This window comes from Gadus morhua, chromosome 15 (genome assembly GCF_902167405.1).
Source record: "Gadus morhua chromosome 15, gadMor3.0, whole genome shotgun sequence".
In the NCBI taxonomy this organism is placed as follows: Eukaryota; Metazoa; Chordata; class Actinopteri; order Gadiformes; family Gadidae; genus Gadus; species Gadus morhua.
In genome coordinates this window covers 12,807,049-12,832,447 of record NC_044062.1, presented here as the reverse complement: position 1 = coordinate 12,832,447, position 25,399 = coordinate 12,807,049, and the positions used below count along the sequence as shown (strand labels likewise).

Sequence of the window (25,399 nt, the reverse complement as noted above, 5' to 3'; positions counted from 1 at the left end):
TTGTGCTTTTTGTCTACCCCTAAGATGGTTTGAAGGCTTTAACTGGGAGGGTCTGAAGAAAGGAACGCTGACACCTCCAATCATCCCCAATGTAAGACACAATAGAACCACAGCACCCGCTTCTTTTAACAGGATAATCATGGGCCTGTCCTTATAAGGACACCATCCAGATTTATTATTCATCAAGTTGCACTATTCTATTAATGGTTGCAAGCATGGGTGAATGGATGAATGGACGCATAGATGGGTGAAGGCATTAAATAATAATCTAATGAGTGTATGGATGATGATGGATGGATGGATGAAAGAATCCAATAATTATCGAATGAGTGTCTGGATGAATAGACGGATTGATGAATGAACGGATAAGTTGACCAATGAATGAATGAATGGATGCACAGAAGGTTCGACGGATTGATAGATGAATTAAGGGTGGCCGTATGGATGAATGAATCCCAAACCAACCGACGAGCGACTCTGTCCCTCTCCCTCCGCCAGGTGACGTCGGCCGTGGACACCAGTAACTTCGACAGCTTCCCCGAGGACAACGAGGACCCCCCGCCTGACGACAACTCCGGCTGGGACGGCGACTTTTAGACACAAAACACAAAACCGCCTTTCCCTCAAACAGAAACACTAAAGGAGCCGCGGCTCGGAGGCCATCTTCAGGACGTAGCTGCTGAGCTGTGTAGAGAAACGAACCCGGGAGGAAGCAGAGACGGACAGCCCAGCCTTGGAGTCACCAGGATGCCTTCCCTACACTGTGGTGCAGGAGGACTGAGAGACTACTGTAGCACCTCTTCAGTGTTCCCCTCGCAGGGCGGACAACGTGCAGGGACACACGCACACACACACACACTCAAATTTGCTTACATACATACACACACGCGCCCATACAAAGATACACACAGCCAGATACTCAAAGGGACACACACACACATATCGACTTACATGCACACACACATGCATACAGACTCACACAGACTTAAAGTTAGTAAATTAAAGACTCAAGGGTTGTCCTATTTTAAAAGGAAATCGGTTTGTTTTGGCGGGAATGAATGAATGTGTTATAGTCCATCTATTGTGAATATTGGTCTATGGAAATCACTGTTGCTGATGGGTCATAATGTTAAGGGGGTGGGGGGGATCATAAGGCTGATGCTGGTGGGGATGATCAGATAGTGTCTGAGGTTTTCTTCACGGTCATGACAACAGCTCTCCGAGTCTCCACATATCAAGCTGGTCTCTCGCGTTGCGGACATGCCGTCACCAGCTGGACATCTGCGATGTCGCCTACCGTTTGGGGGGGGGGGGAGCTGTAAAAAATGTGGGTCCAACAGGTCACACATAAACACACTCACACACGTATTAAGTGCTCAAGACCAACTTGAATGTTATCAATTGTTTTGTTTTGGATGGGGGAGGGGGGAGGTCGCTATTCACAAACATCCACAAACATCAGAGATTTCAATGAGTGTTCAAGAAGTTAGATTCTCACACGGTTGAATTCATTCTTCGCCGAATAAAGAAATATATCACTGTACATATAGACTTTCCTTGAAAAGCACAAACACCGCTATGTGTTTGACAATGAGACCTATTACTCTTCCAAGTGCCCTGCTTCTAATCTAATCCATTCAGAGTGTCGTCTAGCCCTTAGGTTTGCTCACCAATCGGGAGAAAGTCAACAATGCTGTGACTTAACTTTTTACTTCTTTTACGCATCAGGGATCAGACCAATTCAAACGGAACGTTTTCTTTCTCCTCGAGCTAATTCCAACCGGCCACTGATGAACGACAGATATGCCTCAGATCAAAATGCCTTGACATGTTCCCAGTTATTCACTTATTTTGTTTACAAAACATCCAAATGCCTGTTTGACACGCAACCAAACAATCAAACAACATGCTCTGTGTTTCGGTTTTTTATATATATATAGTGTGACCCAACTTTTAACAACGTTTCAATGTCTGGTGCTGTTATTGTTTGGACAAAGAGAAAAGGTCAGCTAGGAAGAATTTGATGTTTGATGGCGTATAATAATAATATTAATGATAATGATAACTGTTTGTTTTTGGGTCAGAAAACTCTGTTTTTGTTGAATTGAATATAATTGTCTGTTTTTTAAGTAAATGGGTATTATCTTTGGTGATACATCTCAAGGTTTTCAGATCCGCTCTACATTTCTTCTCATCCAGTCAACATCTATGGTTTTAATGGCAACAAGCAAATTTTGGTTATTTAAACCCATCTGACCTGATCATCACATGGGTTCTTCAATCCCTCCAGTGTACTCTATTTATAAACATTGTTTAAAGAATTATCAGAAGGACGAGTGTAATGGCATTAAAACAAATGCTATGTTTCTGGGGGGTTTTCAACTCTCAACCCATGTTCCTCATCCTAATGAGTTTCTTTCCTTTCACATTGTGTCTGATATCATAACCAGAGCATAAGAGTAGAACAATGTAAGTGCCTTAAGTCAATGGCATACGAAACTGAATACGACCACGTCCACCGTTCCAATGCTGCATGAACAAATATACACCTCAACAAAAAATGTGTCTCTTAGATGCCTGCTTCCGACCCTTTGTTATATCAAATAAATACATTAATCACAATAGACAGAGCATTTCTAGTCATTAAATGGCTTCTCATTAAAGTGTCGATGAAAAAGATCTGAATCCATTGTGGCTTTCTTCACTAATTGCTAAGTAAATAACATGTTGCGTCACTATACTTATTTAGGAATATGTGTCTTCGTCTTCATAAAACTAACATATAGAACGTGTTATTTCACATGTTTTTTTTGTTGAACTATGCCGTCAAATAAATAGTAACCGGTGCAGGCCACCCGTATCTGGTTGACATCAACGAATGAAAAATTAAGGGATTTATTTTGGCCACTTGAGGTCGCTCAAGGTACACGTTATAAACGATATAGATGGGTCTGAATTTGTGCTTGAGTTTGTGCGTGCCTGTGTTTTATTACGGCTGCCACCGATATTTAACTTGGGATTGTATGTGTGGGTTCTCAGGATGTAATGGTCAACGACTCCCATGTATTGGAAAACACATCATATTCGCTGTTGACGTGACGGGGGGAAATGGGCCAGGCGGCGGCCGTCACAACAAGGTGACAACTCTGAGAGATCAAAGAAGATCAAAGTGCATCAAAGACGCGCACCTTATACCAACACTGACATTTAGTAAAGTGTAGATAAAAGCTTTACTTCAAACGCCACGCTATCAGTTTCGATCGTGCAAACTGCCACGGAGTGTTTGTCAGGTGTCCCACGGGCCCCTCACACGTAGACTACAAACAAACGCGGCCAGCAGATGACGTCCGCGTGCCAATTTGTCCCACTCCAAAATGTGTCCAGATTTTACGCACGGCGACCTTCGCTTTTTCTCTATGGTGAACGGTCATACATGTGAATATATATTAGTCTTGGCTTGTCAAATTAATCCATTCCATGATGAACGATCGATCTTAATAAATACAAAAACATAATTTATATTTTGTGTTTTATGGGACTCTAAATAGGCTCACCGACCCAAAACAAGATGAAGCCAGCATATTGTTAAAATTCTTACAATTGCAATTAGTTCCAACATTATTAGTAGTTGCTGTTGAATACGCCACTTGTGGAGTTGAAAGTCCCTTTGGGGGTCCGGGAAAATGGAGTCCAGGCAGCCAAAACACACAGTTGTCTTTTATCTTGATGTGCCAGTCAACCCTGAAAGGCCTCTCCGCGGAAGGCCATTAATTCGGTCAACTTTTCACACTCCTTAATGGTGTGCATATCTTACATTGATGTCCGCCGCTGGTGTAATCAAGCCCACGGAGGAGGGGGCGGGGGGTAATTGCCCCCCTCGACGCAATCAGAAGGATCAAATAAAGTAGTTAATCGACGGAAAGTTACTTCAATCACTGTCCTTCTGACTTCAGAGCCCCGGAAGCCCTTTGGATATCTGAGTGTTAAAGGATCTGAGTGAGCAAGTTAGCCAATCTACATTTTTTTCAGGATTGCTGTTGTACTGCTGTGCAGTGTATAGGCCTACATTTGAAAAGACGACAATATATAGAAGTTGATGGATTGACAAATGTGCCATCCAGTCGAATTGAGAGGTACATTTAAAGATTGTGTCTGGTGTATTGACCACCCGAAATCATTACCCGTCTTAATGTAGACCTAGATGGCACATATAACAGAAACGAAAGTATATGAAAAAAAACACATAACCCTTTGTTTAGTTAGGCTAATTGGTGTGTTGTTGTGATGAAATAAAAATAAAATGCCAAGTTTAAAAATAGACGGGCCACACATAGAATAAATAGCATAGTCTAATAGAGTATGAGTAGCCTGTACTTCTTGATGTAATTATAAGTTGGCCTCAGGATTCATTGCAATGACTAAAACAACACGAAGGCATTATGGTGCTTTCATTAGGCCTCTCGAGAATGTTTTCACAAATCTCATACTTGCTTGGCATATTTATAGCATTCATGGTCCAGCCCAGAGTTGGCAGGTACAAAATAAATAAATAAATAACCGTTTCCTTACAGTAGGCTATTGGGAGTTTTTTTTACCCCGTCTCTGAAATTCCATCCCTCTTCCTTTGTTGTGCACAACAAGGGGCGGGAGACCATCAGGTCCCGCGTGTATAAAGAGATCACCCTGCGCCGTGCGTCAGGAGACCTCCAAGCGTCGCGCGCGTAATTTAGAGCCTGCAGACTTCGCCCCTCCACGCCTGGACCTAGTGACGGTGAATGTGACTGGAAGTCCACTGTGGTGTTTTTTGGGGTTCGTGGATTTTTTGTGGTTCAAAAAGGGTTTTATTTTTCCCCGAAACACCGTTTATTTGAATCGTAGCTATGTCTAAGGGAGGTACCTTAAAGTTTTTGTCGGCGTGTCGCGTTATGGCTTTGTACCTCACGCTCTTTGGATACTTTGGGAATGTATATTCTGGGACGGTTTTGGTGAACTCCAATAACGCGATCAAAAACCTGCCCGGCGGAGGGGCCAAACCCTCGGACGCGGTCAGTCCGAGTCCTGGCACCTCTCTTTCTGAAATCATTGTGCAGAAAGCACCCGTGGAAACGTTACAGGTAATTCAGCCATCCCGTATATTATTTATTCTGTTGAGTCACAAAAGTGCTTGCGGGATACTTTGCGCGGTTATGACTCAAGTATTTTAATAGACATGCTGTTCGTATACAGTGAATCGAGTTAACTTTTATTTTCTGTGTTTAATCATCACAGCCGGGAGCGTGCACAGAGGATGACGAGTGCGGAGCAGATGAGTTCTGCAACGACGTCCGCGGTGCGTGCCTGCCCTGCCGAAAGAGCCGCAAGCGGTGCGGGCGCGACTCCATGTGTTGTGCTGGAAACCGCTGTAGCAACGGTGAGCAACGGCTGTCACAGCGCTCCCAGAACACAAACCCTTGCATTATACGATACAACAGACAGCATGGCATGATTGCGTTTTATATGCTTTTTTGATTGATTGATGTAGCACACATTTGACAAGGCAAATGTTGATTTGTTCCAATTGATTAATTATTTCCTCGTTTCTTCCCTTTCTTAGGAGTTTGTCAGGCCAACGACGTGTTGGACCCCGTCACGGAGAGTGTTTCGCGCAGACACAACAGCACCATGGAGCACCATGCCAAGAGACCCCCCCCTGCCAACGGTGGTCCGAACCAGTCTGTTAAAGGTAAGAATGCTAGACCCCGTCCTGGGGAGCTGATCAGATAGATGTTTTCAAAAGCAGACAACAGATACAGCAGTCTGTATCTCTCTCTCTCTCTCTCTCTCTCTCTCTCTCTCTCTCTCTCTCTCTCTCTCTCTCTCTCCCCCCCCCCCCCCCCCCCCCTCTGTCTCCCCATCTCTGTTCTCCCTCTATCTCCGCCTCTCTATCTAACTATCTTTGTCTAGCCTCCTCTATCTCTGACTGTCTCAGTCTCTCTCTACAACGAGGATGAAGCCCGTTTTCCAAACCAATAGCCTAACCTCCCCTCTCCCTCGCCCCTCTCCCCCCTCTCCGCCCCCCCCCCCCCCCAGGTCAGGAGGGAGACACGTGCCTGAGGTCGTCCGACTGCTCCGAGGGTTTCTGCTGCGCGCGCCACTTCTGGTCGCGCATCTGCAAGCCGGTGCTGAGCGAGGGCCAGGTGTGCACGCGCCACCGCAGGAAGGGCGCCCACGGCCTGGAGCTCTTCCAGCGCTGCGACTGCGGCGACGGGATGGCCTGCCGGCCTGAGCGGGGTGGCGGGGGTGGGGCCGCCGAGAGGGAGCACGTGGCCCCCCCGGCGCCGGCGGCGGCGGGGGCCGGCCGCACCGGCGCCCGGAACCTACACACCTGCCAGAGACGCTGATGCTGATGCTGACACACACACACACACACACACACGGTCATGTATATTTAAACAGTTCAGACCTGTGCAGGTAGCCATAGAGCGTACGTACGCACACACACACACCAACACACACACACATAGCCTGGAACCTACCCACCTGCCAACAGACACACACACACACTCACAGCCCTGAACCTACACACCTGCCAGAGACGCTGCCACTCAAACACACACACACACTCATGTTTATTTAAACAGCACTGACACACACAGGTACCCGCAGCACATACACACACACACACACACACACACACATAGCCTGGAGCCTACCCACCTGCCAGAGATGCTGACTAGCACACACACATGTATATTATGTGTGCGTGTGCATACACACTCACACAGATGGGAACACACACGCATAGCACACATGCACTCACATATATTTAGAAAGCCGACACATGTACTTAACACGCGCACGCACACACACACACACACACACACACACACACACACACACACACACACACACACACACACACACACACACACACACACACAGTAATATGCAAACAGCACAGACTCAGATGTGCAGACACACACACGGGACACACCCATGGAGCCCAGAAGACACTGACGCTTCCAAAGAAAACATGCTTACATCCACCCGAGATGCCTGCGCCCATAAACACACACACACAAACACACACACACACACACACACACACATTTAACAGACACTCAAAAACTCTTACATCCACCAGAGATGCCTACACACACACATTTAAGCGACATCGGACACCCCAGAACAATCCTTCCTGGGCCAACTTGCTGACACAAGCAACCACCCACAGCCCACACCCATCACCCTGGGAGGACGGACACTGCACGCCTGGGAAAGGCGATACACCCGGAGGGAAACGAGCCGATCCGGTTCCCCCAAACCAACGGATAACGGCGTCTGAAGTCGGAAGTCGGGAAGCGGCGGTGTCGGAAGCGAAAAGGAGAGTGACATTTCAGCGGTCTCGGGGAAGACGAGATTGATGCGGATGTCATCGGAAATGGCGAAGCCGTTTTTTCTGTTTCTTTTTTTACGGAACTAAATGCCTCGAATGTCACAGTAAATTACTGTAGTTTTGTACATAGTACCCCAGAGGTGGCACTTAATATGAAGCGTGGAGCTTTTGCCAACACCGGTTATATTATAGCGACATTGGTGCTGCATGGTTCATTTATAATATTGTAAATGTGTACACAATATATTGTTATACGTTGTGTAAATTTCTATATTTTTAAGTTACAAAATGTACAAAATGTGAATATATTTGTGTTATTAAACATGACTGATAACCTTAATACCTGTATAATTGTATGTTTCTTTTTATGGACACATTTGCATTTGGGATTAAGTAGATTGGAGGTAAAGGCTACATTATTGCTGGCCAACACAATACAACATTCCATATGAATACAGCCAAACCTACTCTGGCCATTATCCTTTTGCATTCTTATGAGCTGAGCCTCGAATGGTATGCAAATGTCATGCCATCAAGAGCTTTATTATTAGAAATGCCGATCAGAAGTTGAGCTCAGATGGCTAGTGGACCAGACAGAGATATTGAATCAGATCAAACTGCACCCTCAAAACTTTCTGAAATCCTTCCAGACTTGACCCAGATAAACAAGGATTGATAGACTCGGTGGGTGTGTTATTATAGATGGTTATGGTTCTATAACCTATCATCAAGTTTTCCAGAAACATCTAAATGATTAAATTGTTTGGCAGGGCATTGTTGCCTTCAGACTCAATGGCTCATTATAAACAAGCATTATGGCAATTGGAGGAACAGCTACAGTATCTACATGCAATTAGACGAGAACACATTTGATTTAAAATGAGTAAGAAAAAGGTGTGAAGTGAAACCTGTTATTCTTTGTGTGCTTTATGTGTGGTAAGTAATTAATTTAATGTTATTGTAGCTGGTGCAGAAGACATCCAAAATATAATTTGCACACAGTTCAGTTAAATTTAAAATATTAAACTGTATCCTTTCATCTATCTCATTAATTAGGCAACTCAATTAGACAACATTCACATGGAATGGAATTGAATATTAATTATGTATGTATTATAACTGTTATTGGATAGGGGTATCTTGTACATTGTCTCACTTCACGTTTTTTTTTATTGAAGCGTTACAGGTGACAATTTATGTTTAAGACTTACACATATTGCATCTTACATTGAAGGTCAAATCCACAAAGTCGCCCTATGATTACATTACCTCCATTACACTGAGGGGAAAGACAACAATCAAAACCGCTGGGAATCTTGACTATTATTTATTTTTTTGCCGCCGAATACGCAATGTCGTCTGTGAAGATGGCAGACTCACAAACAGGACAGGATGCTGCCATTTGGAATAACCGCACAGAGATAATTGAGCATCAGGGTGTCTTGGCGACTCTTTGCTACCTAACCCTTTGGTGTCCATGGCTAGTTTCTAATTACAACCTTTCTGGCTTTATGTGAAGCGGAGCAGATAGTTAGCCATCCCAGCTAAAGCCTCTAATTACTTCATTTTACTCAATCTACCAAAGGGCCCGAGACTTTGAGTTGGACTTGTTTTCTCGTGTGATGCAACGGCAGAAAAGGATCCCCACTCTCCCGCCGTGCCAAGGGCCGCTCGCACACCGCATTTCCTGTTACGTTGTGCAATGGAAGTGCTATAATATATAGGCTACGTATCCACCCAAATGTTCCTCCCTGCCTGTAATTAGGCCCATTTAGATTAGAAGATGGTGCAGAAATAACTGTACTTTCGGCCTGATTCTCATGTCAGATCGTCAGATAAAAAGGGCACACAACAACAACTTGATAACTGGCCTGGCCGGGCAGCTCTGTATTTATTCATACGCAATCTTCTATACTTACTGTCATCGAGGGGGGAAGAAGGATAATAAAGGTTTAAAGCATTAAGGGCCTTTATCGTCGGTCATGACAGACGGTGGAACGGCGCGTCACTGGGGAGGACGTCCGAGCAGCCGCAGAGAAGCGCTGCAGTGTTCGATTATGGAGCGGGCGATAGTAGCGCTGTCAGCACCACGTCTGCCAAGTCATGTTTGCGGGGGGGGGGGGGGGGGGGGGGGGGTATGTGTATGTGTGGGTGTATGTGTGGGTTGGGTGGAGGTCCTGGAATCCGTGTGTCTGCGCTCAGAGTTCTGTTAACCACAGACTAGAATAGGCCACAAGCCACAGGTATGTGTACCAGCTCGCCACGATGGCCAGTGTTTATTTGTTATGAATGCAGCCCCGGAGAGTACGGTAGGGCCTACTGGCAGGAGTAGGGGGTGGGGGGGGGAGATGGGGTGATGGGTTTGTTGGGGGGGGGCAATTAGAACACAACATGCTTGGTACGTACGCAGACATGCAGGAAAAATAATTCGACAGCCAACGGGCACAGCGATAGACTAAAGCACAGAGTTATGTGAAGCATGTGGATACACACTGACACACACACACACACACACACACACAGACACACAAACTCATATAAACACACTGCCGGTCTGCATGCAATGGAACAGATGGGACAGAAATGCATGCTTGCCTTGCGTATTTCGCATCGGTGCATAAACACTCAGCACCAGTCGATCGCACACCTCGTGGTAACATGCCGTATAAAATATTAACCGACAACAGCCAACAGTTGGTCCTTGTTCATTACGATCCTCTATCAGCTTTTAAGATCTGCGACACGCACAATAAAAGCGTCCACGCTCGGCTGCAGTAATTGGTGTGTCTGCCATTGTTATTCCAACCAGGTCTGCCTGCCAAGCAGCCATGTCATCACTGAGTAAACAGCCGCAGCAAATGAACTATCGGGGAGATAAAAGGGCACAGAGGCAGGCCTCTCAAGCGACGGTACACACAGAGGCATTACTGCGCCTGACAGGAAAAACATCCCCATACCTCGGCAATGAAAGAGTGCAGAGATCAAAACACAACGGTTAAGAACACAACAGCGCGAGATGTCAATCGGTCCGGGGAGGCTGGCACGGGTCCCGCCCTGCTCCGAGGACCAGGACAATGCTCACCATTCATCGTTGTGCCGCGCAAACCTGGCCCTGACGAGCCCGCCTCGATCCTTGAGCAATAAGGGGAAATCTCTTCTTCCCCTGGGAAATAATAATTAGACAAAGCACAACTCTCTCAGCAGCACAATGCTTTGAGTGTGTGTGTTCTGTGTGTTCTGTGTGTGCGTGTGTGTGTGTGTGTGTGTTCTGTGTGTGTGTTCTCTGTGTGTGTGTGTGTGTGTGTTCTGTGTGTGTGTGTGTGTGTTCCGTGTTTGTGTGCGTGTGTGTGCACGCGCGTGCGTGTTCCGGGGAAGCAGAAACTGGTTGGCCTGACTTGGAGGTGTGGGTCATCCGAAACGAATAGTGGAAAGAGTTGTTCTTCTTTAAAGATCAGGGTGGTGGTGGTGATGGTGACGTAGTGCATTTTATTTGGCCGGGGGGGGGGGGGTTGAGTTAAATTCCATAGGTGATTCAGTGTTGAGCATTGCGGTCCAACCGCATTGCACTACACCTCTCCCTTGGTTTTATACACACCCACACACACACACACACACACACACAGACACAGACACAGACACAGACACACACACACACACACACACACACACAGATCAGACACATGTGCCAAGTCACCCTGAACAAGTACTTGGGCCTGACATATCTTGCATCAGTTGAAACACCTTCCCAGTAAATCTGTAGCTAAAAAACCCTGGAATATCTAATTGATGTTCCTGAGGGCAGTGTACCTCAAATGCTGTCCATGTCGATCCAGATTGATCTTAACCAGGGCTGACAGCACATTTGACAATTGATCAAATCACAATGATTATGTCACAAAACCTCTTTCCTAGTGTTCCCTCCACCAACGGAAAGATTCCCACCGTACTCTAGCTAGCGTTTAAAACCAAGATGTCCGTTAGCTGAACAAGGCCCGTGGACTCCATAAGGTCTTGATTCAGGTTCTACTCTGATGCGGCCATAAAACACATTTCACCACATGAAGGAGAACTTTTCCCTCGCTTTGATATGATCTACAAAGGGTGGACGTTGGGCTACGGGTTCGCCCCACCATGGTTCGGACCACCACTACGGTTAGCACTGTATATTGGTGAGGTAAATGTAAAGCAAATGGTTGAATCGCACGATTTCCATCATAGGGTATGTAACGGGATCTTCTTGCGTGTGACCACCATGGACAACCCCACGCGATCAGACAAGTTCTCAAACACATTATTTAGGTGTTTGAGTACTGGGGAGTGGGGAAGCCGTTATGGTAGTGGGATACTCAGCCTCCATACCGCAGTGTCCCGCGCCCTAGAGCTCTAACACTCCCTGTGCTTTTCACATGTATTTACTTCTTCCCTGAGATCCAGATCTTAGGGAAGAGGGGAGAGCGAGCACAATGTCCTCAATGGACCTTAGGTTTCAGACTCAAGTCTTTCCACCTTCCCTCAGGTGGACCGCCTCATCCACCTCCCCCCCCCCCCCCCCCCCCGCCCCCCCCTCAAACCACCCACCCTCAACCCCCTCCCACAAACCATGGGCCTCACACATAACCGACGGGGACGCCACAGCTGCCCATGCAAACCAACTGAAAACACAACAATCTGCCCATTGTTTAGAGAAATCACAACACAATATGTGGCGTCTGCTCCCCGTGCCAACTGAACAGGGAGTGGAGGCACAGGGAGGGGATAGAGAGGGAGCAATAGAGAGAGAGAGAGAGAGAGAGAGAGAGAGAGAGAGAGAGAGAGAGAGAGAGAGAGAGAGAGAGAGAGAGAGAGAGAGAGAACAGGAGAGAGCCAAAGAGAGAGGGAGCGTAAGAGAGAGAGTGAGAGAGGAGGAGAGAAATAGAGAGAGAGAGAGAGACAGAGACAGAGACAGAGACAGAGACAGAGACAGAGACAGAGAGACAGACAGACAGACAGACAGACAGACAGACAGACAGACAGACAGACAGACAGACAGACAGACAGACAGACAGAGAGAGAGAGAGAGAGAGAGAGAGAGAGAGAGAGAGAGAGAGAGAGAGAGAGAGAGAGAGAGAGAGAGAGAGAGAGAGAGAGAGAGAGAGAGAGAGAGAGAGAGAGAGAGAGAGGATGTATCGGTGAAGATTGAAAAAACAACAACCGGGATGACTCTTCAATAAAATTGGCTCCAAAAAGCAGCTGCTGGCCTGGCCAGCGATTATTACGCTGTAGACCCCAGGCCAGGACCAGCGCTGGCTGGTTTGCATTGTGTAACACACACACCCCCTCCTTTCTCTTCAGTCACAGCCAGAACCACATTATGCACGTATAACCGCTTCACACATATCATTTAAAAAATATAGTCGCAGGGTGAGAACAGTGCAGCACAGCAAGCCACTGAGATGCGTGGCTAATCAGTGAACAACACACAGCCAGCAGGGTGTTAGGCAACGCTGCACAGACGTGCAGTCTCCTGACTAACTGGCTTCTTCTCAATAATTCCCTACTTGGGGGTTGGGGGGGTGGGGGGGTTCAGGGAGTGCTGGGACCCCGGGAGGGCGGGGGTCGCACGTGAAGACAGACAGTGCCGGGGTGAGTCTGAGCGTGCGGCGTCGTGGAGAGGAAGGGTGCTGCTTGGTGCGCGTCCAGCCTAATCCGACCCCGCTCACAGAGACACAGACAACAGACTCGACAGGAAGTAGGTGTCTCTGAGCCCTGTAAAATATTTAATCATAGGGTTAAAGGGGAATGAAACTATGAATGTTTTTTTGACAAAATAATAATTGGCCTGGCTCTAAGAAACGACCCTAGCACACCTCCTGCTAATATAATCTAGACAAGAATATCTAGACCCAGCTGGCACAGGCCAAGGGGCTTCCAGGGGATCCTCCTAGATCCTAGCCTTGTGTCCTCCCTCTCCCGGCTCAATAGGGCAGCATCCTCCTAGAACAATAGCACAGTAATGACCACCGCATCCCATTTAGCAGTCGTCAGGGCCTTAATCAGGCTGACCTCCTGCCCCCTCCTGAAAAGGCCCTTTACTTGTGTTTATACTCTTTCCACCCCCCCCCCCCCCCCCCCTCCCACAATCACCCACCTCCCCTCTCTTCCTCCTCCCCTCTCTTTCTCCTCCATCCAAATCTTTCTTCCTTCTTTCTTCAATGTATGAGTTTGTTTCCCCCCCCCCCCTCTCCCTTTGACTTATCTTTGAGTAAAAGAAGAGGGTACTGATGCACCATCTAATGTGTGTAATGGGACTTTGCTGAGTATGGGGTGGTGGTGGTGGTGGTGGGGGGGGTGCTTGGTGAAAGGGAGTCCACAGGGTCTTTGAACTCAGCAGGGGGCTAATAGGATGCATTGTCTCGGGGGTCTTCGCTGGAAGAGGGGACTAAGCTGGGAGGCAGTTGTGCACTGTGGGGGTTTATATCAAAGGTATAGTTATCTTACCCGTCCCCCCGCCTCAACCACACACACACAGCACATTAGTGCACTATCTAAATGTTGATGTGTTCACGCCAACTTCTGAGGGAACCACAGGTGAGTTGACCTGCGGGTAACACCTTCAGCGTCACACAGAGCGGAACAGGGAACGAGCTCGACACACAGTCAAGTTCACCTGCGGCCCCCAGCAGCAGACCTCCACAAGCTTCCTCCACACCCCCCCTCTCTCTCCCCCCCCCCCCCCCCCCGCTCTCGCTCTCTTTCCCAGATCCTCAGGCTGGGGTTAGGGCCTGTTAAAACCAACATAGTGGAAAGAACCTACAAACCCCTGGAAGGGAACATTGATTTAACACACTTGGGGACACTCTGGGATTGATGAGATGTTTGGTTCGAAGTTCGAAGTCTGTGTTGCTCAAAGTTTTTCGGGCAGACTTTTAGCATGACGCTAGCCTGGTTATCGTCTGTCGCCGTCTGTTAAGAGAAGGGGATTGGGACCGCCCTCCTAGTGAGGGATATATCTGCAGAGGTCTTAGCAGACTGTGTGTGTGTTCCTGCAGTGTGGGTGGGACGCGTCACATTGTCGTCTCACAGCTGATGGAAATAAATTGCCATGAATCACATGAGACTGTCTCTCCACGCCGCCGTCGCCACCGGCAACGAAGATGATGAGAATGGGAGTTTATTGCGCATGGCGTGCGGGCCGTTTGCAGCATACGCAGTATACGCTGTGGTCATTGAAAGAATTTAGAAGTACCAGTAAGTTGCCACCGACTGACTGCAAATGGTTTTGTTGACGGGAACCACTGCAGTGTTGACAAAATGAAAGAAGTCCTTATACTTTGTAACTAAAAATAAAATAGATGTAATTTATTTGAGCGAAGCAGTGGGGAGTCGGGCAAGAAAAGATGCAGTCTAAAATATAGCAAAATGTATCAAATGTGCTCCCAAACATTCTGAAATCTGGGTTATTGGGGAAATGTGAACATTATGAAAAATACTGCTTAGCATAATATTCAATGCAAAGTCTTGGCAGGCTATACCTCAATCCTCCTCTCTTCTAATAGCAAGCCATCGGTCGTTCAGAATATGAACACAACCCAAGTTGAGTTCCCTTTACTTACCTGTCTGTGAATTGGCATTTTTACATATTGGCCCAAAATCTGTAGCGAAGTAAATTGGATCGCGAAGGGGCACTTAAACATCTTAATCCTCCCCCTCTTAATAGCAGTTGTTCAGCAACCATTGTCTCATTTAAAACTGACCACACCGTTTATTTTAGACCTTATTTTAGACGGGGGGACGTGGTGGAGGGGGGGGGGGGGGTCGTGGTAGCCAAGGCTTTTGGCTTTTGTACAACTCATTAACATTCCTTCCAGATAAAACAATGATCACTTCAACGGGAGCGCTGGGCTCGCAGGAAGTGATCTAAAGAGCTGATAGCTGTGCTGCGATTAGCCAGCATCTGACTCAAGCACCCTCCGACCCCATCCCAACCCCCTCCATGCATAATGTCTTCATTCAACATTTACCTACCCCCCCCCCCCCCCCCCAACCCCCCCCCTCCACCCCAGACCCGCCAGCCCAGCCCTGTCACCAAACGTGACTTCCCCATATCTTCAAAACAGAATAAATACAAACACTGGGGCCTTATCATTTATTGATTATGACTCTTAGGTAGAAGGACAAGCTTTCATTTCCACAAGAATGTCCCACCAGCCAACCAAGACCCCTCCCTCCCCCCCCTAACGTTTGGTGTCCATATGGAAGCACTTGCCAAACAGATTGGTTCTCTCTTTTTTTCCCTCCGATTGAGAGAAGGACCCAGCGGCTACAAAAGGAATCACATGGACTTGTTCAGCAACAGATGCGGTGGGTAATCCGTCGAAGATGTCTACTTTGAAGTCCAGCCGAATGATAGAACGATCGGTCGAATTAAGCCAGTAGTAGGTCTACTGTTATCGCTGCCATTGCTCCATACACATCACAACAATGATACGCATCCTACTAGCACTCGGACTAAAACGTTGTCGCTTCAACTAGCAGTACTACTGATATTTAGTTTTTTTAAAAAAAGTTTGAAGCAACAGCTCAGGGTAGATAAATCATGGCAGAAAAACAGAGCAGTTTGAGTTTGAACTCAATGATCAGAAACCGTCAATGGACAAAGACAATATAGAAAAAAACTTTATTAGAGAGCAAGTGAGAGGTGCCTCAGGTCAAAGTCCTCATAACAAACTGTCACTTGAGGTGTGAGAGCAGTAGGGATTGTCTGAATAAAGTTGTCTGACACACCCCAGTCTGTCTAGTCTAGGAGATTGGTTACAGTATTTATAGTATATATAGTGGTTACATCCCAGATAATATGAACCAGGTTCATACCCCGATGTCCGCAGGATACCCAGAGCAAGATGTCTCACTCACCCCTCTACCTGCTCCTTAATGACATGCAAGTCCATTGGGAAGAGTCTGCTGAATGACATTTCCAGCCTACTACAGGATCCAAGATTGTCTATAAGTGTGCTGCAGTGAGCTAAAGCTATTTTAAAAACCTCAAACTGCCATGCACAGCCTTCGCCTCCATATATTACAACTGGATGAAAAAAAAGCGAAAACGCATGAAATAAATACACATATTTAAACTAAGAGAAGAGAAGAAGCCTGAAGATTCCCGCATTAATCGGGAAGTCACCTTAATTCTGTGTGACAGGCCTGGACAGTGAATCGGCTACATTATACTCCAACTCCAACCCCCTCGGGGCTCCTAGACATAATTCCATGTGCTGAGAAGCCCAAATTTCGCCCCGAATGTGGGTTACACACAAATGACGGACATTTTGTCTTGGCGTAATTACTAATATGCCAATGTTGTTGCCCAGGCTGCCTGTCTCTGGGTTTTTGGTTTAAATGTTGGGTTTGCTCTCCACGGGCTGTGTGGTTAGCAACAGCTTAATCATGAAGCCACAGGCATCTCAGTCATTTTGATAGGAGCCCAAATGCGCCGAGCCCTCATCTGTAATAATGCTCCTGCTACGGCTGCAAAGTAGCGCTTTTACTGTGGAGTCAGCACTATACCGAACAATAGCCAAATTGAAATGCCACATGTTGACAAATTGAAAATATGTGTATTTAAAATGATTGGTGGAGGGTTATGGGTTGTAAAGGTTATTTTTTTTTGGTACTTTAATTTCGATTTGGGATTGAGTCTAATTCAAATCAAATCGGATCAAATATCCCTCACGTTAAATTGTTTTCACAGTGGTGCATGTCTTAGCCACAGGTATAATCTTCTCAAGTTGAGAATACAACCGTTCTGAGTTTTCACCTGTAAGGACTTGAGTGAGCAGATTCCAGTGGCCATCCGGCACAACAGATCTAGGATAGCGGGCGAGATGGTCAGCTAGCGGCTGCACAAGGACGTCATTAAGCTTATCCCTCACAGACGGATTCCTGACCATCCAACTGCCCTGGTCAGATCGTTCCCAGCACACAGGTGTTTACAATCCGGGCCCTAACGACCCTGTTTACAACAACAGCAGGAGCGTTCACGAAGAATTCCTGAAGAAGAAGAAGAAGAAAAACAAAGAAAATGCTGTGAAAAAAAACAAACACATACAGTCGAGTCAGGCAATTAACGCCTGTGTAACACGTTGGCTTAGCCCCAGGGGCACAACTCGGTCTCATGGTCTGGGGCAAGGCACCAAAAGTCGTCCCTTTTTTAATGGAGCACTTGGTGGCTTGCGAGACGCCCAAAATGTGGCCCACAGAGGAGTTTTTTTCAGACAGTAGTCTGTTGAAAAACACAGAGGGCTTTCTGTTGAGCTGGGCATTACCGTCAGTACTCGCTAGAAAACACGCTACTGTTGTTGACTCCCATGGTGCTCACACACACTCGCACATAAGAAAAAAGGTCTTGTCTTTTTCTTCTGGAATTTCACAGAGGAACTCAGAGCCTGAGAACCAGCATTGAAACAGGTTTTTTTTTTATATTACTTAGAGCCGTACTTTCCCACTACTTTCCCCCAAAAACAGTTGTTATCTAGAATTTTTTACATTTCTAGATAACTATATTGTTTCTATATTGATATTTACATTTACGTTTATAAAGACTATAATGCTATGATTATGCATACTATTATCAGCCACTCAGGACTTCCTGCTGTGATTTATAAACTCACTTCCTTTACTTATTATGAACTCTCTGGCTGCTGTTCCACTCATCCCTGTCTGTCCCCCCCCCCCCCCTATCTCTCTCTCTTTCATCTCTCCCTCACAAGCCTCTCTCTCTCTCGCCCTCTCGCCCCCTCTCTCTCCCTCTCTCCCTCTCTCTCTCTCTCTCTTCGGATGTTCCGTTAGCACAGAGGGGAACCCGGAACGCTCCAAAGAGATCTGTGAGTATGTCTCCAGGAATGTGTGTCCTTCCTGACATTACAACACTCTTTATCGACTAACGACCTGGGGAGAGTGGAAGGAGAGGGGAAGAGAGGGATGGAGAGAGCGGAGCAGAGGGGAGAGTGGGAGGACAAAGAGAGAGACGGGTGAGCGGAGACGGGGAGGAGGGGGAGGAAAAGGAGAAGGAGGAGAGGGAAGGAGCTGGGGGAGGATACGGGAATACGGAGGAGAAGTGTAGGATGGGAGGGGGCGGAGAGCAAGGGGGACGGGGGGACGGGAGAGAGATAGAAGCTGGGAGAGGGGAGAGAGGAGAGGGGCGATGATGTGGAGAGGAGGAGTGGGTGAGAGAGGAGAGTGGAGGAAGAAGAAGGGGAAGAGGTGGAGAGGAGGAGGGGATGGAGAGGGGGAGCCGGAGGGAGGAGGAGAGGGAGAGAATGAGGCAGAGGTGGGGAGGGAAGGAGGAGGAGGGGGAAGTCAGGGTGGACGAGATGAAAAGAAGAGGATGTTGAGTGGATGTTCAGAGTGGCTTGGGAGCGGTGACCGAAAAAAAAAAAAAAAAAACTGAAAATAGCAGAGCCTTTGTGGTTGCTTATCTCACAGGATATGAAGCGACTCTATGGCTTTGGCATTCGGGGGGCGGGATAGCTGTCCTCTGGACATCTCTCTTCTCTCCCTCGCTCGATCACTCCCTCTCAATATCTCTCTCCCTCCCTCAGGAGATGCCACAGAAGAGAGAGAAATTAAGAGAGAGAGAGAGAGAGAGAGAGAGAGAGAGAGAGAGAGAGAGAGAGAGAGAGAGAGAGAGAGAGAGAGAGCCGAGGGGTGTTTCAGAACTTCCGTATTTGGTTAATTGCGAGCGATATGAGGCAGCAATTTGCCGGTAGTTGTGATGGTTATCCGTTGCAGCTATTCAACACATGTTCCTGCTGGGGGGCTGTCAGAGGAAGCTATAAGACTTTACTCTAACCAAATGCTAGAGGGGCTACTAGATCAAGAAATGAACACACAGACACAAGCATGTGCACACAAACATGGACAAAAAAGTGCACATAAATAATCATAGGCACACACACCACAACCATTCACAAAAACATGACGTCGGGACACAAGCACACAAGCAAACACACACAAACACAAAAACATGACTTAAGTGTACAAACATACACACACAAACAAAACATAGACAAACACATGCACATCCCCACACACACACACCTTAGTTCAAAAGCATGACGTTTGTATTCACAACATGTGAGGAGACATCCTGTTTTGTGCTGGTGACGTGGTGTGTGTTAAGCTTTTGTAATAAAGGGATGTGTTTAATGTGTTTGCGTGGGTGTGTGTGTGCGTCTCATGCCGGCCAGGCCAAACGTACAGTGAAGCTCGTCCTGGCTATTAAGCCAGGAAGCCCTGCAGGCAAGGACGCACTAATGAAAGAGAGAGCATTGCTCATCTAAACTTTTTATTCCCATTCTGCCCTTTTGACCCGGTCCCTCGCACACCACAGCAGTGAGACCAAAGGACTGGGTCTGTTGTGGTTGTTGTTCTGCTGTTAGACAAGCACAAAACGGCATAAAGATGTACAATTTATTTTACTGCAGTCATTTAGCTGAAGGCTTTTATCCGAAGCCATTTAATTCAGGTACAGTTTATAGAAAAGCAGGTAGGAGGTTAAAGGTCATCTTGCTCAAAGTTGCCTAGAGGTTTGGGGTAAAAATGGGTTTCTAAAATAAGTTTGACCTTTCCTGTAATTTTGTTTCAATATCAGCCGACCACATCTCAGTGTGGGAAAGGCTGGTCTTCACTTTCCATCATATTAAAGGTTTGGTATGGAATTCTCTTTTTTGGCCATTTTTTAAAAATTACTTTAATCCTTATCATAACCCACTTACAGCCACTGAGTTAGAAGTACTGACATGAAAATTAAACAAGTCAATCAGCTGTGGAACGGGCAGGGCTCGAAAAACTCCAGCCAATGATTTCCAGAACCACCGAGTGGCATTGGACAGTAAGTACGTCAATCAAACGGTCGTACTGCACTCCCCTTCCCCCTCCCCGCGTGACCCCTTCGTGCACGTACTCAAAGCTTGTGACCCAGAGCAAGCTTCTGTTTGTTGTTATCCTGAGGTAGCTACTGGATTTAGCTAACTAGCTAATGGCTCGCTCTCGCGCATCTGTGTTCATGCTCGTGCATGATTGCGCGTCCATGTACTTGGAATGGGTGGAGTCAGAGTTGAAGGAGAGGGGGTAGGACCATTTGAGTTATGTATTTTCAAAATCTGCTGCCGTTTCGCAAATCCCATACCCAACCTTAAATAAAATACAGAAGCAGGATTGATGCTGAACCACATGACGGAAGCTGACCTCGATTGATCCAGACATCGCAGGACTGTGTTCACAGAGGCAGCCGCACCCGTCCCATTAGGCTTATGGTTCAATTATCAACGGGCTGGCCAACTTTTGATATCATTTGTATTCAGCCAAACATTTTTTCAAACAGGTTGTTGGTACACAGTTGTTATTCTTAATGTTCTCACTTGCTTGTCTGTGTGTGTCTGTGTGTTCTATTGCTACCACTTTGTACAGCTGACCACAGAAATTATATTATTTTTAAGAATAAATGTGCCTCCTGCTGTGTGAGCTGTGTGTAGCTGAATAGGGCTGCAGGCCTACGCTACTGTATCCGTTATATTTTATAACATCTGTCATAATTGTGGTATTTAGGGAGACAAATATTTTCTGAGGTGGTAGGCGGTATAAAAAGTTTGAGAACCACTGATCTAAAGTATGAAAACATTTCATCCAGCATACTGGCCAGAATGGCTGTTTACATTGGCATAAAGCATGCTACAAATGTATTACGTCAGTTTGTGAAACGTCAGTATGTGGCCAGCCTCTTGTCATTTAGCAACCATGTCATATCAAAACACTCACAACCCTTGCTTCACTTTGTACTCCTAACCACAAGTTAAAAACTGTGGTTTGTTGTGCATACGGTTTTGTGTCCTTTGTGTGTGTGGGTTTGGGTGTGCACAAGTGTGTGCGTATACGTGCATGGACTTGTGTTTAAATACGCAGGCCATGTATCATCATTAAAGCAATTTATTCGGTCATTATTCAAAAATAAAATGACATCTGTTGAGCTTCATTGTTTATGACCACTCCCATCCCTGATTACATAGGGCCTTCTCTATGCAACGCACAAAAGTTCATTGTCTCTCAAAAAATGTACACAAAATTCATCTTTATGTGGTTACAATTACAACCCCGGCAGGCTGCAAGGCAAACTCTTGACAAATTCTAGTTTTTCTCGCTCTCACACTGCTGCCGTGCTGAGCTGCATTCTCATTCGCTCCCTGCATGCTGAATCCCCAGGGTTTCGGGGACACCCGATTGGCCTAGCTGCACTTTTCCCCACAGGGACATACCATCACTGTTATGTATCCAAAAAGGAGATTATCCACAGAGCACTCAAAACACTCGAGACTTTCTCACACACATGGCGTCAAACAGCACAGTGGTACGAGCCTCCGTTGCTTTCAAGTACTGCTAACACTTGGTTGCTGTTAAATATCAAATGCACTGCCAGCTACAGTCGAGGGTGGTCTCTCCGACTCAGTGTTAACACATCACCCTGCTTCGTGTCCCACCGATTCCACAAAAACGGGGTTCTATTCTCTCTCAGACCATTAAACATTCACTGAATGGTCTGATTGCAAGCAGGCTCTCAGGGATTAGATATTTGCATCATACGCAGTAAAATATGTCTCCATCTGGACTTGATAAGTCCGCCAATGAATACCATCTGAGGCTAATTTTACACTTCAAACAATTGCATTGTTTCCCTGGCGACTGCTACTACGCTTTGTCTATAGAGTGGAACGAGGACGCTAATAGAATTTGAGCCACTGTTTGGAGTAGCAGAGGAAGAAGAAATAACATTTAAAGTTCACAGCCTTGATCGATGAAGCCAGAGCAATTAACTACACAAAATCCAAGCAGGAAAAATGTATAAAAAGAGTATGGGTAGAAGGAATGGAAGAATGAAAGAAAAAGAGAAAAATATATGATCGTAAGTGCCAGAAGAAAATGCGAAAGCTGTAAAGGAGAAGGTAACCAAGGGAACAGATGAAATCTTCTTGGTGAGACAGGCAAGCAGTTCCAGAACATCCAACTGGGCCACTTCAGACATTGCCAAGCCATTGTCTTTACTTGTGTGTTGAACATTTGGCCCAACGAGCCAAGCAAATCCTTGCACCATCTTCAGTAAGCCCAATCACTGGTACCGAAATCTGTCTGTGTCACGACAAGCAACAAGGAGGAAACATGAATCTATCATTACACAAACAATGTAATTATGAATAAAGCATGTATACAATTCACGGTTATAATTATGCAGCTCTGGCAGCCATAAGCCGCTAGTGGGAACTAGGAGTTAGGAGCTCTTTAACAATCAGACAGATGGCTAATTTGTGGGCCAAGTTCATGGGTTAAGGATCCTGGGTGTTAAACAGGCGCCGGGCAAGGTAGGCCCATTCTTTGCTCACTACAATTCAAGAAGAAACTGAAGGAGAGGGGAGGGAGGGAGGAGAGGAGACTGAGTGCCAATGGGGTGATGTTATGTTTCCAAGTAACAAATACACCTTGATATGAGTCACCCGAAGGTGGAACTTGAGTCTTTGATTGGTTCAAGAGTTCATCTGTACCGTTCTCTTGTTCATTGTTTATATTCTGTGATATCGACTGTTACGACAGAGTAACATATTCAATAAAGTAATTAACTATATAGCATAGACAACACTTGACATATTGAAATGGGATACTATAGATTGGAATTTAGTAATAGTCCAGTTCCATTCTAGACTTGAGACTAAAGGGAATAGATGAAGCAATGTATGCGATAAAGTGGATTTAAACATTGAGGTGGTACCACAGCCAGGAGATTATGAACAGCATGCGTATTCAGTATCTGGAAGTTGGGTAACACAAACATTTTACCAAGCAATACAGAGGCCGCAACATAAAAGTAAGCTGGCAAAAGCTAAAAGCAGGCCCTTTAAACACTTCTTTCAGAACATAATGTTTGGATTAAACTATTTCTGCATGGCGTTGGTGGGCACGGTCCAAGGCTAGCTTCCAAACAAGTGTTTTCTTCGTAACAATCGTAACACCTTGCTCAAGTCACTTTAGCTGCCTCTACAGGAAAAACACAACCTTGTGAACATATAAACATGATGGCAGCCGCTAGTAACGATTACACATACAAAAAGTTTTTCATAAGCGATAAAAATCCCGAAAACACAACATATTACAGAACACAATCTGCAAAGCTACCAATTTTCGAACAACCAAGTAATGTTGATGCAACCAATGCCAGGGAAACACAGGGCAGCGCTTTAAGACCGAGATTAAGGGCCGTGCAGATATCAAGTCTGTATCCTAACCGCTTGTGGGAGTTACGCTAGATTTCATGATACGGTTCGAAGAGGGTTCCACAAATGAGAGGATCAGACACCAGTTTATGCAACAAAAACATAAAGTTTATTGAGAAATGCGCAGCACAAAACAAATGTAATAAAATGAAAAAAAGTACTATGTTGAACTGAAGGTTTTAACAACAGCCACACTTGTATCTTCCAATGAAACAGTAATCGAGTTGCATATGCCTTAATTTAATTTGAAATGATATGAATGAAAAACATACATAGCTGCATAAATACAAAACATATTTTTATCCATACCAATATGTAAACTCTGGTACAATTCCAAACACCTTGAACATTAGACATTTCCTAAATGTAAATGAACAAGGCAACTAAAACAGATCCGACCTGTCAATAAAAAACCTGTAAATGCTAAAAGTATGTTAGAATCTTTACATAAAATCCTACCTTACTCTTCCTGCAGCCTTTGTGCCTGTTGTGTGTTTGTTGTTCACACACCTTGCAGGTGTGTGTGATCAGCTATAATGAACAATAGAGGGTGGGGCTCGAACTGAAAGAGTTTGTGATTAGTTAATAGGTTACCTACAGGTAAAATCAAATGTCAGATTAAAAAAAAATATTTTAACCTGAAATTGGTCTCTAGGTTACATACAGTTGGATTTAACATATAACTACATAACTACATGCTGTTCTGGAGAAGATGGCTGCCAAATGCAGAGAAGTCACAAGTGCTTTGATATGATAGGCCACGCCCAGCAGTTGGATGTAGTTTCCCATCTCTAGCATAAACCAGCTCACAGGCAGGAAATCAAGAATACAAAAGAGCACAAAAAATCTACAAACACCCCTGCTTTCTCAATATAGTTTCCACAATACAACATAGATCACTAGAATATAATGGATTTCACTGGTACAATATCAAAGAGTCCAAGTATAATAAACTCAAATAAATAGATGATAGATGATACAATACATGACACAATAAATCCAGTACATCATTAGAACATAAACAAATAGAGTAAAATAGCAATAGAATAGGAAACAGCAGAATATAATGGACAACACTGCAACTTGATACAATAGAAACCCCTAGAACAGAATGCGCTTGAATGAAGCAGAATAGAATGGCATTGAATGGATCAGAATAGAGTAGACTAGAACAACATGGTAGGGCAGCTGGTCTATGGAAAGCTGTGTGGTGGGTACTGCGTTCTCTGGTGGAAGCCACATGACAAGACGGGGGGGTTGGGGGTTCGGGAGACAGCGGCCCTGCACCGTGTGTGATCCCACCACACTCACGTTTGATGTCTCCCCTCTCACTTTCATCCCCCAGCTTCTTAAGAGACCCCTACTCTCAGTCTCTAACGACAGAGAGGTGGTCCTTGAACAACTCCCCCCTCTCTGTCTCTCTGTCTCTCTCTCCAATTCCTTCCAGGCACCCCTCTCATCCATTTTTGTTCTTTTGTTCTTTCCTCCTTCCTCCTTTTTTCCTTGCTTCAATCATTCTTTTATTACAATTCTTCGCCCGTCCTGTCATTCTTTCTATCACACATTCTTTCCCATTTTTCTCTGTCATTCCTATAAATCTGGCTTTCTTTCTCTCCTTCTATCCTCCCTTCAGTCTGCCTTCCTGCGTGTCTGCCAGCCTGTCTGTCTGTCTCTCTTCCTCTCTCACCCTCTCTAACCCCAGACTACCACCCCCCCTTTTCATCCTCGTCTT

At 45.8% G+C, this 25,399-nt stretch overlaps 2 protein-coding genes across 3 annotated transcripts in view; both read left to right on the top strand.

Moving 5' to 3' along the window:
* The window catches only part of LOC115560002 (cGMP-dependent protein kinase 1), a 72,775-nt gene extending 70,096 nt beyond the window's left edge, over window positions 1–2,679 (top strand). For both annotated transcript variants that reach the window (XM_030379263.1, XM_030379262.1), the window contains exons 17-18: window positions 25–91; window positions 499–2,679. In XM_030379263.1, coding sequence (XP_030235123.1) covers window positions 25–91; window positions 499–597 — 166 coding nt within the window. In that variant the 3' untranslated portion in view covers window positions 598–2,679. The remainder of the gene's footprint in view (window positions 1–24; window positions 92–498) is intronic.
* A 2,017-nt stretch (window positions 2,680–4,696) lies between these two features.
* On the top strand, window positions 4,697–7,715 carry LOC115560508 (dickkopf-related protein 1). Its single transcript, XM_030379959.1, has 4 exons — window positions 4,697–5,114; window positions 5,269–5,410; window positions 5,594–5,722; window positions 6,070–7,715. Exons 1-4 carry the CDS (start codon window positions 4,881–4,883, stop codon window positions 6,378–6,380), a joined length of 816 nt encoding a protein of 271 aa, XP_030235819.1. The 5' UTR covers window positions 4,697–4,880; the 3' UTR covers window positions 6,381–7,715.
* The last annotated feature ends 17,684 nt before the right edge of the window (window positions 7,716–25,399 follow it).